The sequence below is a fragment of the Cyrtonyx montezumae genome, unplaced genomic scaffold, assembly GCF_038088225.1.
Source record: "Cyrtonyx montezumae isolate F1298 unplaced genomic scaffold, pur_monq_1.0 scaffold_15, whole genome shotgun sequence".
NCBI lineage: Eukaryota > Metazoa > Chordata > Aves > Galliformes > Odontophoridae > Cyrtonyx > Cyrtonyx montezumae.
This window is the reverse complement of record NW_027071881.1, coordinates 4087366-4104366: the sequence shown is the minus strand read 5'-3', so window position 1 is coordinate 4104366 and position 17001 is coordinate 4087366. Positions and strand designations below refer to the sequence as shown.

Below are 17001 nucleotides of genomic sequence, written 5' to 3'. Positions count from 1 at the left end.
CTGCTAGGCTGAAATCAGGTTAGAACTGAGAGCCAATACCATGCAGAGGGCTGTGGGATGTCCCAGGTGACAGACTGCAGTGACTGGGACAACTACTGGCTGCAAGTCAAATGACAAAAGCTTATTTAATTAGGGATGAGAGAGAATACGAAGCTTTTAAAAAGCTGAAGTATTTTAATTTTGAAGCAAATGAAAAAAAGAGGCAGTTTCCTCAAAAAGCTCTGCATAGCAGTGGCAGAGTACTATTAAAGCTCATAGCTGCTCCTATACTTTGTAAACACACCACCTTCAGATAAATCCCCATCTCACTGTGCATCCCTGAGCTGTTTGGGCCATTCACAACCTAAGCTCCTTGGCCAAGTGATCCTGTTTGTCCTGTATGATTCTGGCTGTGCCTCCCCTCCACTGGTGGCCCACACGGAACTGCAAGAAGCTTAAACATCACAGAATCATAAAGGTTTGAAAAGACCATTACTAGTCCAACTGTCAACCCATCACCACGGTGCCCACATGTCCCTGAATATCCAGGAGAGGTGGAGGGATGGAGGATCCAGATGGACACTGCCCGCTGACAAACCCTGTTAAAGCAAAGCTTGAGGGAATGGTCACTGCAATGTAATCAACATTTTTAGTTAGAATTTTCATAAAGATATTTTTATATAATATTTTTTTCTGTTTCAATCTAAATGCTCCTTCCCCCTGCTTTCCAAACCACTAAGCAAGGACAGCCAAGCCTCTGTGCTTCATTGCACATGAGTTTTACCCTACTTGCTAGGCAGAAGCTGCTCAGAAAAGCCAAGGGCAGAGCTGCTCGCCCCATAGGGCAGCCAAGGCACTGTGCTTGGGATGCAGCCACAGCCCTGCACTCACCTGGAGAAGCCCAGGAGTGACACAGGGTGCCCACTGGGCAGGAGCAGGGCTGAGGTTCTCAGAACAAGAGTTTTGATCCAAGCACTCAGCAGCCCCAGCAAACTCTACACCAGAAAACAATTTGAGGAGTACATCACTGATTTGTTATAGCACCAGTTCCTCCTGTTTGGAAACCACTGAACCCAATACTGACTTATGGGTAGGGGAAATGAAAGAGAATCCAGCTCAAACTTTCCACTAAATCCCTAGAAGTTTCAGTTTTTACATGCTGCATTTGTCTTTACATAATGAAGTCACACTGCAATTATAAATGAGAGTGACTTGGCTCCACTCATTTGTTTTTAACTTGCAATTATTATGGGGTTTATCACTTATTTATTACAAGGCCTGGTGAGAGCCAGAATTACAGCAATGCCAGAAATGATGAACTTCCTGCAGAATGCACTGGCCTGAAAGGACTGAATCAGAAACTAATTAAACTGGGAGCTAGCTTAAGTGCAGGGGAACTGAACCTCAGCTGCTGCAAACAAGGGAAACTCCTCCTTTGTTGCACTGTTCCTGGGTCCATAGCCTGACTTTAATAGTAATAAAAAAGCACAAAGGAATCAGGCCACCGTGAGCCCTGCTTCTATCCAACAGCTTCTCTGATGCCAGGCGAGAAAGGAATTGGTTCCGTACAACTCATACACTTCTGTGCTCCTGCCCTGTAATTTGTCAGGCTGAAGGAAATACGCCTTCAGTTCAACAAACACTCAAGCCATGTGCCTTGCCACCATCGGGCTCAATTCCCATTGACGTGCGGCTCGAGTGAGCATTGAAGGCATTCTCTGAATCAGTTTATACTGTTATATTATCCTCTTGCTTCCCCAGCAAAATACCTGGATAACATTGCCAAAGCAGACTCAGCACTAGAGGCAAAACCAATCCTTGTGGTGGTGAACTATAGGGAGCAGAGCCAGGCTGGGGTTTGGATGCTCCTGCTAAGGCAAGAGGATGACAGGCTGCCTTGGGCACTGCTCTGCCATGACTCAGGTGTGCTGCAGGATGAGGCGACAGTAAATCCATGGCAGCAATAATCAGAGAGGAGAGCAATAATCAAACTGCAGGGGTTGCAGCCCTGGGGCAGTGTGCGCACAGCTAGCACAGCCTGGCTGCGGGAATGGCTCCAAATCATTTTTATGGGTGATAATAAAAGCATGTTACCACATAATCAACACTAAGCAGTGGCAACGGTATCCTTTTCATTAAAAAAACATGTTTTAAATGAGTGCATTGCTGATAAACACTGAAAAGGATTTAAAGGCATGCACGGAATAATCTAGTGTGTGCTTTTATAGATTGGCTGAGTGTACTTCGTGGTCACCAGGGCTCGAGCCATGGTAACAAGCTTATTTTCCCAGGGCACAAAATGACAGAGGTTGGGAAGTCTCAGGATTTGAAATTTCTGAGAAAATGTAGTTTTTATGATTCGGTCTGAAAACGTATCCAAGAGATGTAAAAGAGAAAGAGGAGAGCTTTCACATCCGTGAGATCCAGAGAGCCAAAGTGAAGGAGGGAAAGCACGAGGGATTCAGTCACGTTCACAAAGTGCACACACACTTCTCTCGGCGAGGAGCATCCTTCTGTGAGCTAGCACAGCACGCAGCACAAACCAGGTCCTCGCGAGAGCACTGGACACGTTCATCTATTCTTTGTCACGTTCTGTTTTTCTTAAAGCTGCCACTGCCCTAGTCAAGGGACTCAGAGAGAGTTCCCACTTTCATTAAACAAAAATAGAAAGTCTCTAGCCCTCTGAATAAACTGCCGGAAAATGATACCACAGGGGCACACGGCCAGAAGGCAAATGAGCAAAATGTGCAATGTGTTAAAGACTGTGCATTTCCCAGTCAATACGGTTGAGGGAGACAGGAGGGTGGCATGGAGGGAAGGGTGGGAATGCCCACTGCCCACAGTGCCCACCTCTCTCTCATCACCACCCACAACAAAGGCTGTGGGGAAAATAAAGGAGCAGAAAGCAGCGCACTCAGCCCACATAAAGAAAACGCGTTGATGCGACGGATCACATCCCTCACACAGCCAAGCAGAAGGCACAGAGATGGTGCAAAGGGCAGCACCTGGAGGGCAGATCGCTGCTCGATGCGTGCAGACCTTTCCTCCCAACTTGCACTGCATTGCACAAGGGGAAGGATGGCCTGGAGGCAGCACAGCACTCAGGCTTTTGTCTTTTTGCACGTACTGAAGCAAAAAGTCAAACTGGAGCCCAAATGGATGTGCTGAACCAGAGCCTCTGGCAGGGGAGGTCCCACCATCAGCAGGACTTGCCTCTGCCTTCCAGACCCCACCTCCTGCTCGGCTGAGCCGGGCTGGGAGGACAGGAGCACTGGGTCTGCCTGCTGCCAGCACTGCAGCAGGAGCAGTCCTGACAGCACCTGCAGGCCATGCCAGGGACAGGGTTGATGGCTGTGAGGTCTGTGCAGGTCCCACCAGCCCCTAGGCTCATCTCAGTGGCTCCTGGAGCTCGCTGTCCTCCCGTGGCATGAGGTCTGGCTCTCCTTGGCATGGCTTGCTCGTGTCAGGGCCCTCGGCAGGACGTCAGCACTCCATGCCTGAAGCTCAGTCCCAGCTCGCTCAGGCCGGCTCCCCTTTTCCTTTTGCCAGCATAAACTTTCTGAACTTCAGACACATACCACATTTCTTGCGTCAGATCAAAAGCTCAGCCTGGGGACAATGGAAATGGGAGGAAGGTTTTCATCTTCTTGAGATGGTCAGTGTCATAGGATTTTTTTTGGCTTACAGTGGCTTTCAAGAGCCCTATTTTGGTTGTTTGCACACATCAAAAGAAGATTTCACAAAAACAGCCTCCTCCCATCATCTGCCCTCTGCTCACATTCCTGACGTCCTGTAACTAGTAGGTGCTAGAAACAAGGGAAGAACAGCCGGGCTCCCAGAGACTTCAAGATGGATACAACAGGGCTCAGAATGTTTTTCTTTGGATAAAAACCCATGGAAATGTAGGGGATCATTCAACACAATCCAGATGGATATTATTAATAAAGAAACAGGGGATATTTGCTCTCTTGAAGCATCAACAGAATGAACTCCCCTCCATTCCTTTCTGAAAAAGAGGGAAAGAAACTGCATGAATCTAGCTCATCAGCTAAAAATTCCAGTGTAAAATACGATTCCCTTGATCTCGTATAGACACGAGCTGATTAATAACGGTAATTGCATAACTTCTTTCTAGCAAATTATTTGGCAAAATGCAAGGAGTTTTTAATCACTCATCCAGGCACAGAGCTAAACAGGGAGCTTTACAAAATTTGATGGTGAATGGTATCTCTCGTAGTATTACGAGACCTGTGAACACAAGGCTCCAATACAGTCACAGTTGTTTGGTTTCAAAAGCCAAAAGACATCCAGCAAGTGTCCACTACAGTCTGATGGACTGAGTACCCAGTGAGTCTGGATGACTTCATCTTTACAGCATCTTAGAGGCTACAGCCAAAGGAGACAAGATAATTAGTGAATGGAGTTGCCTTCATAAATGATAAACTACAATTGGGAGCAATAGCTGATGTCATTTTAGACATGTAGACCAAAAGGTAAAGTTTATGTCATCAGCTATTGCATGAAAGATAAAAAAATAAAAAATAAAAAAAGGCTTCTGCCAATCTGTAGGTAATGCAGCCCACACTCCTTCTGCAAAGGTACATGGTTTCTTTGTACAGTTCTACAGGATTCCCCCAAAAAAGAGGTGGCAAAAAGTGACTGTTTCATCAGCAGACATCTTCTGTGAGGGAGACACAGAGGAAGCACAAAAGCATGGGCTGACCTACTAGAGGAAGTCCAGGCAAAGTTCAGCAGATCACCAGACCATCAGGGCTTTGCCTGAGAGCAGTAGCAAGGTAGGACTGGCATTCCCTCACTGTGACACTGCACTCAGAGGCACTTGAGGAACTTAGAATCATAGAATCATTAAGGTTGGAAAGACCACTAAGATTATCTAGTCCAACCATGGACCCACACGTGATCGCATTAGTGCTACATCTATCCCTTCCTTGAAAACCTCCAGGGATGGTGACCCCACCACCTCCCTGAGCAGCCCGCTCCAATGCCTCACCAGCTCTTGCTACAGATCAGAGATTTGTTGCTGTAAAGCCCTGGCACCCCTGTGTTTTAGAGCCAGGGAAAGATGCTGGATGTGGAAAGGGTCCAGCAGTCCTCACAATGCCGTGCTAAGAGCTCGCTGCAGAGTGAATTGCACAAAGGAGCTCAGAGTGAAATCAGACTCCCCACCATTACTTTAAAACACCTGATAAAAATAAACCGGAGCTGTAACCTTCCACTCTCAAAATCACATCATTACTCTCTGCCCAATTTATTGCTCGTCACCTGCTGGGGATGTAGCAGTTCTATGGACATGGAACCAGGCCAGCCTGAGATGAAGTCAGTCCTGAGAAAGTAACATCTGTTCCCAGCAATGGCTTTGAGATCAGCTCTGGTTCCCATCAGGTGAGAAGCACTCAGCTCTGGTCGAGACGTTCCCATCAGCTCCAGTCGGCTGAGATGCCTTCTGTGCTCCTCTCCTGCACTGGGCTCTGGATGAGGAGCTGCAGGAATAGAGCAGCAAAGCTGAAAAAATGAGTGGCTTGGTCCTTTCCTGGTCAGGAAAAAGGACCCCAAGTCACTTCTTGGATCCTGTTTCCCTTGTGGAGCTCTACCAGAACTTCTGAGAGCTAAGTGGAAGTTTAATCCTGTGCCCAAACATGCAGTGAAGAGACTGAGTACATACATCCCATAGGCTCCTCGTGTACCTCCCTTGCTATTACCTACTTTTTGTACACGAGAGTACCTCTCTTAAAACCAAAGCTTGCCAACTTAATATTCCCAGGCAGTAAACACACCAAAAGCACTTCCTATTGCAGACAGAGGGTTTGCTTGGCAAATTAAGCTGCATGTTAAAGGAAAATAGAATTGTTCATAGTTATTTTATGAAAATATTAAATATATTTGACTAAAAATGCCAAACTTTTAACTAAAACACTTGGCAGGATGGAGTGGTGGAGCGGGAGGTCTTTTAAGTGTTTCTGTAGATCTGGCAAATTATTTACAGCATTTGTCAAACATATGTAACAGTCTCGGGGGACAGATTTCTCCTTCTATCCAACAGTGATAAGAAATAAGATCCAAAGATTATTAGGGTTGAGAATGGAAGGATTTTAACTGTCATTCTGAAAGACAGAGGCATGCTCACGTCAGTGGAAGGCCTGTACCTGCTAAGCAGTATTGCTGGTCAGAAAAATGTGCAGTTCAGATGAAGACCTTACGTACAGAATTCAGTTTACCCACCAAATTTTGTTACACCATCTCTCCTTAAAAGTCACTTTTCAAGTTCCATTCTTAGGGATGCTGTAACACTAACTGAATACAGTTAAACATTTTGCAGGGATCCAGTTCAGTTTGTTCTTGCTTCTAGATAAAGCTACCTGCAAAAATAGCCTCGTTAAATTCAGTTCTTTGCTGGAACCAGAAGAACAGATTCTGCACAGGTCATCAGGAAACCTCAGAGATGCTCTAAACCACCTCCCTGTTCAGAAGAGAAGGAAAATAACTGCTAGTGGCAATCAAATACATAACATGGAATATCTACAAAGGTCCTTGAAATATCAGGCAACCATTACTGTCCACTCAGCCTCACAGCTGAACCACTGGGGCATCACCCCTTGAGTCCCTCAGCCACAATACAGTACCTCAAAACATTTTCTGTTTTCCAAATATTTCAGCAGGGGATTATTGAAATGTCTATCAGAGAAGGAAAGGACAGCCCCATAAAACACCACAGACATCTGCTTGGAAGAGCAGGCAGATAGAAAACAACTGTAGTACAACTCCAAGGAATGGTGCTTCGTAATCAAAAGACATGGGTAGTGAAGGTGCTGTGTAGTAATCTGTTCTACATAAATGGAGTGATTTCATATAAATAGCAATGTATTGATCGAACCTCCAAACAGTACAAAGATTTTCTTTAAAACCCTTCAGAAACTCCTGCGTAGGGAATCACATTACAAGGACTGTTTTCATGCAAAAAATATGCATGTCATTTATCAATCACACAATGAATCAATCAGACACTAGATATGTAATGTTATCTCCCTGCATTAAAGCTGTAAGTGAAATGCCATGAACTTCCCAAAAGCGGTGTCAGGAGATAAGACTGGCTTATATCAACTCAGATCAAATGCTGCACTCAAGCTCCAACCAAAAGCTGGGATTAATATCCCACTGCCCATAACTCCGTGGTGCAGTTCATTTAAAAGAAATGGGGCTGTGGAGAACCAACTGAACAGAAAGCTTTAGGCAGCTGCCTGCTCTCCTGCTAGCACTGCAGGAGGTGGGCAGCAGCTCTGGTCTCTTCTGATGTTGCAGCAGTTTTGAGCTTCAGCACAGTCTGTCTGGGCTTAGACCCGGTCCCAGGAACACCAGAAAGGAAGGGCTGTGCTCTAGGAAAGCACAGTGGCATAAGGAGAAGCTTTTAATTTAAAAGTGGGGTGCAGGATGCTGTAGTCATAGCAGGCCAGATGTAACAGGAGAAAAATAAAGTTTGGCATATCATAGCAGAGGGGGTAGTTTTTATTCATCCCTGCACACTTTCCTATTCTCAACTCCAGCCTCTCCACCATCTTCCCTGACATACATTCCTGCACCACGTAGGTGTCAAGCTCAAAACCATCAGCTAAACTTTCAAACCTCTGGCACCCAAGGGCTGTGGTAGCAAGCAAATGGAAAGGGCCAAATCCATCCCAGGCTGACGGCAGGGTAAGTCAAAACAGGGAGATAAGGATGGATCCAGATTCAGCTCCCTTTACTTCTTGTTACATAGAAACATCTCATACAGCCACGAGGACAACCTACAGCAGCACTAAGGAGGGCACGAGGTACATCTGTTCTGCCCCACAGTTCAGCCACGTCTCAGTCTCTTCTCCTCCCCAAGAGCAATGCAAGCACCAATCCCTACTGAGTCATTTTCCACTCTGTTTTGTTGCCTCTCACTTTCTAATCCAACTCTCATATTACAAAAATCAGAGCGTTACTTTTATTACCTCATTTGGACGCTGATCTTACAAGTTGGATGAACCAACTCATCCTTGTAATAAAAAGAGATGAGAGCACTTCTGGTTACTTCCCCACTCTTAGGGGGACAGCTGTAGGGGCCTGCAGAAGAGAAGGGACGAAAGAAGAAACAGCAGACTTGCAGTCAGTTCTTCCGTGGTTATTTAGCTTGGTTAGGATACCCTTACTCTTCACAGCCACTGGAGACAAACTTGCATTTTGCATATCCTTACACCATGGCCAGACCTGTTTGAAGCTCCACTGAGGTGGCTGTTCCTCCTTATGGCCATTCCCTGAGCCCCATGAGCTGAGGTCACGCTGGGTTGAAATTCAAAAGGACAAAAGCAGCAAAGCCACTCATGGGTGACCTCTTCTGATTTACACTCTTCAGCGCAAGTGCCCCCTCACATCACTGGAATGCAGACTCCCTGTTGATTTGGGATTGTCATAAATAACCCAGAGATTATCTCAAGGTTTCCCACACAGGGTACTCCAACCACAACCCGTGCAGGGCAAAGGAGTTCTGTATTTTCTCATATCCAATAAGACACATTTCCACATCCCTTCAGGACCAAGAGCTTCTAGGGAACAGCTATCCCACAGCTATCCTGTAGATATTTTCACCAAAGGCATATTAAGACACGATATCAAGACAATACTGCTTTATTGAGCATCACTCGATGCGAAATAGGGATCCTTCTTCACAATCCAGAGTAGGAACATGAACTGTAAAAACTGAACATAAGCACCTTTTTTTACCACGCTAGCAATTACTGAATTACAACAACTGAGGTCACTGCACTGCTGTGTAGATCAAAATGAACTTAAATTAACCTGGAAAAAAATGTGAATCAGCATATTTCTCTTGTGTATAGCATCTGTGCTCTTGTAATGTTGCTTCACTCTCCATTTAATAGCTATATACCATCAATTTTTGCACTGCACCCACACTTATCAAAGTGGAAGCCAGCAGATGAATATCACTGCTGTTAGGCTGTGCTGCAGAAGATGCTCTTCTACCAGATATATTATCTTCAGCACATCACAGTATAAACAGATAACTCATTTCCCTCCATAAAAGTAAACCCTTTGATGAGCTTTGCTCACAACTCAGGTCCCCGTGGGAGCGTAGCAAAGACAAAAGGAAACCCATCTCAATGACAACATAAGTTGCCTCATTATCTCTGCACAGATCAGGGATTTTCCTCGATTTTGCGACTGGCTAAGAAATAAATGAATGTAACTAGCTAGAGAAAGGTCAGGTTGGAAATGCAAGTGTTCCAAGCTGTAACTTTTCAAACTTCAGTGAAGATGAGGTGTCACACACAAACACTCACACATAGAAGCACACGGCTAAAACAGAAGATGACAGCAGTCCTCCTCCAAGCCAGATAAGCCTCCAGCAGCAGTGTTTGCTCAGCATTACAAGGTGCTTGGGACCACACAGTGCTGCAGCACTAAAACACAGAGACCAGGATCAGCTGATGGAGCTGCTGAAGATCATCACCACCGACGTGGCTCACGTCTGTTGAGTTCAGCGGCACACAGCACAATAGCTGCCAACACACAAGGCCTTTCTGAGAGAATACGTTGGGTTTGCCAAGTAGGGGACAATGCCATTTGCTGCACAAGAGCCCCAGATTAGAGCAGGAGATGTGTTCCTGCCTTCAGCAAAGCCCCCATGGAGAAGGGAAACAGGCAGCACTTCCCAAATACCGTGGGCATTGGGCAGTGGGTGCCAACACCAGAGAGCAGACTGCTTTAAGGTAAGAGAACATTATACGCCTGATCTATCCCTTCCCATCTGTACAACGGACCCACTGATCTGGGTGCACGTTCACTTGTGGGCTAAGACTTCTTGAGGGGGTCTGGGCAGGCTCCACCAGGTCCTGCCGGGCCAATAGTCTAGGTTGGATTTAGCTCTTACACTTTGCTGCCTGATGCAAGCAAGCAGAGTCCAGGTCCTCTGCTGTCAGGACTTCAAAACAAGGCCTTGGTTATGAATTTCCAGCTAGTCAAGTGAAGAAAGCCCTGGAAAGGGAAGGAAGGTAGAGCTGGCTGCAGGCTGAGCTTGGGGGGCCGATTTACATCTCTCTGAGGCTGGTCCGTGTCTTACTTGGACTCGGGACTGCATGCACAGAGGTCGGCCACCAGCCCCTCTCCTCTCCCAACGCCTCCAGCTCACTGCTGCCAAAGAACACCCACCTGCCAGGTCCCGCTGCGCTGAAACACAGCCCAACTCAGCTCTGTCCTTTGCACTACAACAGTTGTTTCCACTCGAACAATTCACAATTCCCCACAATTTCATTCCCCCCTCCCCTTTCATTTTCCCCAAAGTGAAATATAACTGCGAAGGCTTTGAGGAAGTTCCAGACAACATTGCTCACTTCATTTCAGCTCAGACAATTCCCAAATTACCAGACTATCATGCACTGGCCTCAAAATCACCACACATCCAACCTCCCCCCACCAAAGGTTTCTCTCCAAATTCTTTTATGTCACTGATAACCATCTGTTAATGAATAATAACAGCAGCACATGCCTTAAAGGAACCAAAGCACCACATCCAACAACCAGGATGGGCTGGCACCAAGAGATCCCAAACCAAAGCAGACCAACTGACTCAGCTTCTCCGTAACCAGGTTGGAATAACTCTTCCAAATCCCAGTAGGTAGAAATAAAAACAGTTCACAGGAAAAAAGCACAACACGAAGGTCTCCCCTTAACATTTTTTTCCACTAAATTGTGCATAGAAGCCTCCCATTTTTGAGAATAGGGCTGAAACCACAGGAATGGACGGCAACTGAAGAGCAGGCTGAACGACTGTTCTTACAGAAATCTGCAAACCTGTACTGCTCTGGTTTGCACTCTGCTTGGTAAGGTGCCATGAGCATTTGAGTGAGCAAGACCAGAATTGGAGCCTACCTCTTTCCTGAGCCAGATGGATCCGTGCTTTACGTCCCTGCTTGATGCATACCACAGAATCACAGAATGGCCTGAGTTGAGAAGGACCTCAAAGATCATCTAGTTTCAACCCCCCTGCCATGGGCAGGGTTGCCAACCACTAGACCAGGCTGCCCATAGCCACAGCCAGCCTGACCTTGAATGCCTCCAGGGCTGAGCTCTGGCTGTGCAGACAGAAGGACAGGCTCCTCATCTCTCCAAGGTGTTGTAGTAGGCGTGACTGGAGCATCAGGCATGCCTACTACAACGCCAAGGGCTGCCAACTCCCCATCTTCTTCTCCAGCAACTCCTGGAAATCTTTTGCCAACCAGAAGAATAAAGGCACATCCTTACCTTGGCCTCAAGCGTGTTCAGCCTCTCGGTCATATCTGCTAATCTCGTGCAGTTCATGCATTCTGGAAAGAACAAAACAGAATCACATGAAATCCTTATGCACTTTGCATTTTCATCCATAGCTTTCACTCTGCAGGCCGGAGTCCCTTTTCAATTCAAAGCACACAGCAAAGTGTTTTAAGATCTGTTATGCAGAGAAGAAAATAAGTATCTGATGCCATTGTGCAGGTAGGCAGCCACAACCACGTTACCTGAAATGTTTGGGGCTGTTCAGTGCTGCAGAGTGTGAAGTCAAGTTCCCAAAGGGCAGAAGGTACAGGGAGAGAAATGAGTTTTAGGACTTTTCATGCTGCCAGTCACTATGACCTGTTGCCATCAGCAGAGATGCGTTCTGTCACTGGTGGCAGTGGGGGGGAGGAGGGGCTGTGCTCCCACCTCAGGACACCAGGCTGCACAGACACTGCAATCCTGCTGAAATGCTGAAGGAAGCAATGCACATACAGAATCCCCATCTCTGCGGGGTCCTGCTGCATCCCCAGGCTCTGTAACCACTCCCACAACAACTCATCAGTATCAGCAACAGCAAGAAAAACCAAAACCGACCCCAGGGCTGAAGCATGAAGTGGTTTCCATCTCACTTCACAACTGATAGGCAGCAGCCACCAAAGGGGTCTTGACAGGATGCCTTACCAAGAACAAACGTTCACTTAATGGGCTCTGAGTGCTGTTTAAAATGATTGCTTGGTACAAAGGACATCACTTATCTAAACAGGAGGCCTGCTGCTTTGCCTCTGTTTTCATTTCAGCAGTTTTAAAGTGAGTGAAGGAGGATGAAGCCCTGACCAGAGATTTAATCACCAAGCGCTTTGCAGTGGTGCTGGATGCCTGCTCCCAGCTAGCAGAGAAGCTTTCCAGACGGCCCGCTCACCTATCACAACTTCTGAAGCTCCACTGATTTTAAAAAAGGAAAATGACTTGCAACATAAAGCATTACAGAAAGTAAACTATCCATGCTCTGGTGACGAATCATCTCCAGCTCATGTCCCAGACAGCAGATGCACATCTCCTTGTGCATTTCTGGGTTCCTTAAGGGCCAGTACCAGTTTGGGGTTTTTTTTGAAGCAGCACTTATTCCTGATATTTCCATGGGACTGGGGAGGCTGATCCATAATTCTTGAGCCATTGAACAAACTGTCCAGGTGTGGCTCCAGAGGATGCTGTGCTGATGCAGAGGATGTTGAGTAACCTCACTGCCTACCCATGGAGAAGAAAGAGGACGTATGTTCAGGCGAATGTGGGCTCTGCCCTACCCGAACACCACCAGGACACTTGGCACTCAGTTGTCATCCCTAACAAGCCATGTCTCCTCCTACACGAGGACCCCTGGGGAACCTCTCAGATCTTCACCCACAAATGCTTCCCGGTTTTATGGAGCACATGGTATGCACTGATGGCTCTCAGCCATACAAAGATTTCAGTACGTGGCTTGGAGGGCCAGGAAGTTTGGCTGTTCCTCAGCAGTGATTTACAGCCCAAGAAGATTGCTTGAGTACTAACAGCAACCAACCCCCCACTGTGTAAACCTTCCAAAGAAATACTCTCCTTGACCCCATAGGGTCACAGAAATCCTCCCTGGGGAGCACAGCTGCCCAAAGGAGTCAGACACACAGCTTCCAACTGATGGTGCTGGACATTTTGCAAACAAAGCATCTGTTGGTTCCCATATGCTTCTATGGAGGCATTTCCCCACAGGTCAATGCTGACATGGACTTTCTTCTAACAACACATAAAGTTTGCTTATTGTTATTCTCCACAACTGATCCTGGACAACATTTTTCGGCCTGAGCTGCACAGGGATACACCAGTGCCATAGGTGTGTTGTCCCACTGGGAAGGAAATGGGTGAGGCTTCTTTGGTCTGGATCTGCCTGCAGTGTACGAAACGGCGAGTTATGCTCTGTGTGTAACCAGCTTCATGCTTTTGATCTTGTTCATCTCCGTAGAAAGATAAGGAAAAATAAATCCAGTGCTCCCAAGAGCCAAAAGGCGTACCAGATGTGTTACAGAGCTAATAAAATATGGAGTCCTATTCTCCCTTCTGCTGGCTTGCACATACTAATGACTCCCATAGGTTTCAGAGAGACTGGCTTGGACTGCCTGAAAACCACCTCTGGTGCAGATTTTGAGACATGTTGATAATTTAAGCTCTGTTTGGAGAGCTCACTTCACAAAAAGGGCTTGTACCATCCACCCCCATGTGCAGGGCGAAGCAGCACAAGGGGAAAGCACTCTGACCAGCACCAGCCCAGCAGCCCTTCTGCTCTCTAAGCATCTCTGAAAGTCCTTTTTATTATCAGTGAAGACTGTGAAACGCAGGAAAAATGTAGCCCTGCTCTCTCAAGAGAACTGCAATGCACCCAAGCTGGATTTGAACTCTCATCCTGTCCTTCTCAAAGTGCCCAGAAACTCCCCATCCACATCCAGCGTACTTAGTCTAAACCCAGAAGACATTTAACTAATGCAGAAAGTGGATATATTAGTGCAAAGCAATATACATACTGTGGAAAACTGTCTTGCCAACAAATCCCTGATGTTTATCTAACTAACCAGCAGATGGACGATGCTTACACACACACACACAGAGTGAGACCAACACTTAGTACCTCTGATAGAGAAACCACACTCACAGCTTGCTCACAGCACACGAGGGACCAGGCCATTTCCAGTTATGGGTCATTATATGTCCTTGAAGAAAGCCTGAAGATGATGGTGAAAAAAACAAGACTATAGTAAATACCTTCCCTAACAATTCTGCAGTTATGTATTTAGTCTTAATCCTGATTGCTGGTGGTTCCAAGGCCTGGCACCATAAAGTCAAATTTTCTGACAAGGGATAAAGCATTCTGCTTCATTAAAGCTAGCCGGAGAATCTCACATCATTATTCCACAATGCATATTGCACTGGGTCAAGTACACACGCTCCGTGACCTGAAACTCCAGAGCAGACACTTTCTGTCTCTACAGAGATGCATCACTTGTTGCTACACAGAACCACCATTTACTTCCCCCCCTATTCCTAGTTGGCAGATTTGTATTTCTCCAGCTCAATTCTGAGGAAAGAGTTGTGATTTCACTCTGTGAAGTCCAACCTTAAAACACATGGTAGGATTTGTTTCAGAAATATTCCAGCAGGGAGGATAAATAATTGAGATAACAACCACGAGACCATACCAGCACATCATGTGCCACCCAGTCTGTCTTCATAGTGTCTTGCTGTCACTGCCATAGCCCATCTCTGCCTTCCTGCCTTCTGTCCCCACTCTGGCCACATGGGTAAAGCTGCACAGTGGGAGGGACAGGGAAGGTGAGTAACATCAGAGATGAGCAAGACTCAGTGTGCTGGAAGACAGCAGGCTGCACACCCCGTGTTGGTGGTGACCCACTGAGCTCCGATCCAAAGGCTGCTGCATTTGGTCGGTCTTCAATGGCACCTCCAGCACTGCCCGAAGAAGCACTGGGCTCTGGATATGCACCTATGACAAGCAATGGACAACACTGAATGTCCTCTTGAAGCTGTCCTGCTACACTTGGCATTCTTACTTTGCTCAAACAACGTGAGCACCATTTCATGATTAAACAGTTGTGCTTTTCATCTACTCGAGGCTGAAAGTCCCACAAGTCTCCCAGCTCCTCGCCCAAACTGAGATTAACAAAAAAGGTGTGATAGCAGCTGTATACCAACAGGGATGATTTCAGCATAATTATTGCAGTGGCACCAAAGGGAGTAAAATTATCAGGCCAACTTCCAGCACGGGGCCACAAGTCAGAGAGTGCAAATGGCAAAGAAACCTCTTGGCATCTCTGCCCCATTTCTCAGCTCTGACAGCCCACTCTCATTTGTATACCCAGAGTCTCTGTAGAATATTAAAAGGGCTTTTGGTTTTCCTGCAGCCAGATGCTCAGTAGATATAAATTGCACAGCTCAACTGAAGTCAAGGGATCAAGGCTCTGTCTCTCTTTTTCATGATAGATTGCTCCAAAATTCATATTTCAGAGAGGAGGCGGAGGAGGTGGTTTATAGCATATGAAAGGGGAGAGAATTCTGGAATCACAACGCCTTTGTTTAAACAAATAAAACCTTTGCAGCCAGATTTTTCTAGGTCATATTTTGCCATTACTAGAAAGTCAAACCTTGCGATGCAACGGGGTGGTTTGGAGTGCACAGTGCTACAAATCCTGAACACATAAGTTGAGTATGGCCCAGTTTGGAGAAAACTGCATTGTCCAGTAGTCTCTGAACAAATCTGGAAGAGCATCAGTAAAGTCAGCTAAATTAATCCAGGCAACCGGGTTCCTTCACAAGGAGGAAAGAATGAAGCTCAAAACTCCCAAGGGGAGCAGGAAGCACTGCTAACTTCTACTGTCAACTTGGTGAGCAGACAGGGAATGAGAAGTGACAAAGATATCCAGAGTGCAGCAGTAGAACAGCAATGTGTCTTTCTCAGGTGACAACAGCACCGTCACCATCCCCAGGTCGTCCAGCTCCTAGCGTCAGGCTCAGTGCGAAACCCCACCAGAGATGTTATACTTGGACACTCACAATGAACCACTGGACCAGCTCCCCCTCCATCCACTTGTTCCCACACATGTGCACACAGCTTAGCCGGAGGAAATAAAAAAAATGAAGCAGTGTCATTTTCAGGCACCAGAAGAAATTTCAAGTCAAATTCCACAGCAGAAATGTGAGTACAGACCTCCTGCGCCTGCCTAGGTGGCCCTCAGTGGGGGACAGCCAGCCCAGCTTGCACATCCACCCCTCTTTAATTTGTCTGATTTGACCCTTCCAGCCTCTTTACATGGATACCGAGTTTCCCTAAGTAGTTTATGTTCTGGCCCTTTGCAATAGCTTTCGCCAGTGCTCATGAAGGATAGCAGGCCCAAGCCATAAATCACAGCCAACCTGGGATCTGTTTTTTCAACACGTTTCCTCTAATGAGAGTCAGATGTTGGCTAGATACACTTTATTAATTGTATTTGTTTGGTATCAGTCATGTCCATGGCTCTGGAGCTGAGCTGGAGCACATGGAGGGCACCAGGCTGACAGCAGCCACAGGAGGAGGGGAGTGTATGGCTGGGAGCCATGGGGCTGCAGAGGGAACAGGAGCCATGGGCTGAGCAAGTGTGGGCTCCTGCTGGGGCCACACATGGCAGAGGTGCTGGGATCCACCCCAGGCACCAAACAGGAAAACGTGGAGCTCATCACATCCTTCCTCTTCCCAGCACCTTGGGTTACAACCATCTGTCTTCTCATCCCCTTTCTGGGCCACGTAAGTGCCCAAAAACAGAAGGCTCTCACTTTCAACACACGATATCTCTAAACCTGAGTTCACCACTGAAAGAGCCATTAGTGTGATGGAAGTATTTCCCAGGTAGGGAACCCAAGGCTCAGAGACACTCAGAGACCATCCCCATTGACCACACTCTGCTCTCTCCCAGTTTTGACATCAGGATTGTATAGAATGCAAAGGTTCACTTTCATTCATAAATTGTAAATTATTAGGCTGCTTATCAATATGAAACAGAACATTTCTAGAGTGTTTTTGTAGGTTTAGCATCATTATAGATAGCCCAATGTCTCTACTAGGGGACCCCCATCACTGCCAACATTTCTCTGTTTGTGATCTTTCTCTCTAATATACAAATTATATATATATATCAATTATAA

The 17001-nt window shown here is 46.5% G+C and overlaps 1 protein-coding gene across 1 annotated transcript in view; it reads right to left on the bottom strand.

The window, feature by feature from the left end:
- Nucleotides 1–17001, bottom strand: part of COL26A1 (collagen type XXVI alpha 1 chain) — a 133327-nt gene that overhangs the window by 26985 nt on the left and 89341 nt on the right. The window contains exon 6 of the mRNA XM_065732225.1: nt 11278–11339. Within this exon, the coding sequence (XP_065588297.1) occupies nt 11278–11339 (62 nt within the window). The remainder of the gene's footprint in view (nt 1–11277; nt 11340–17001) is intronic.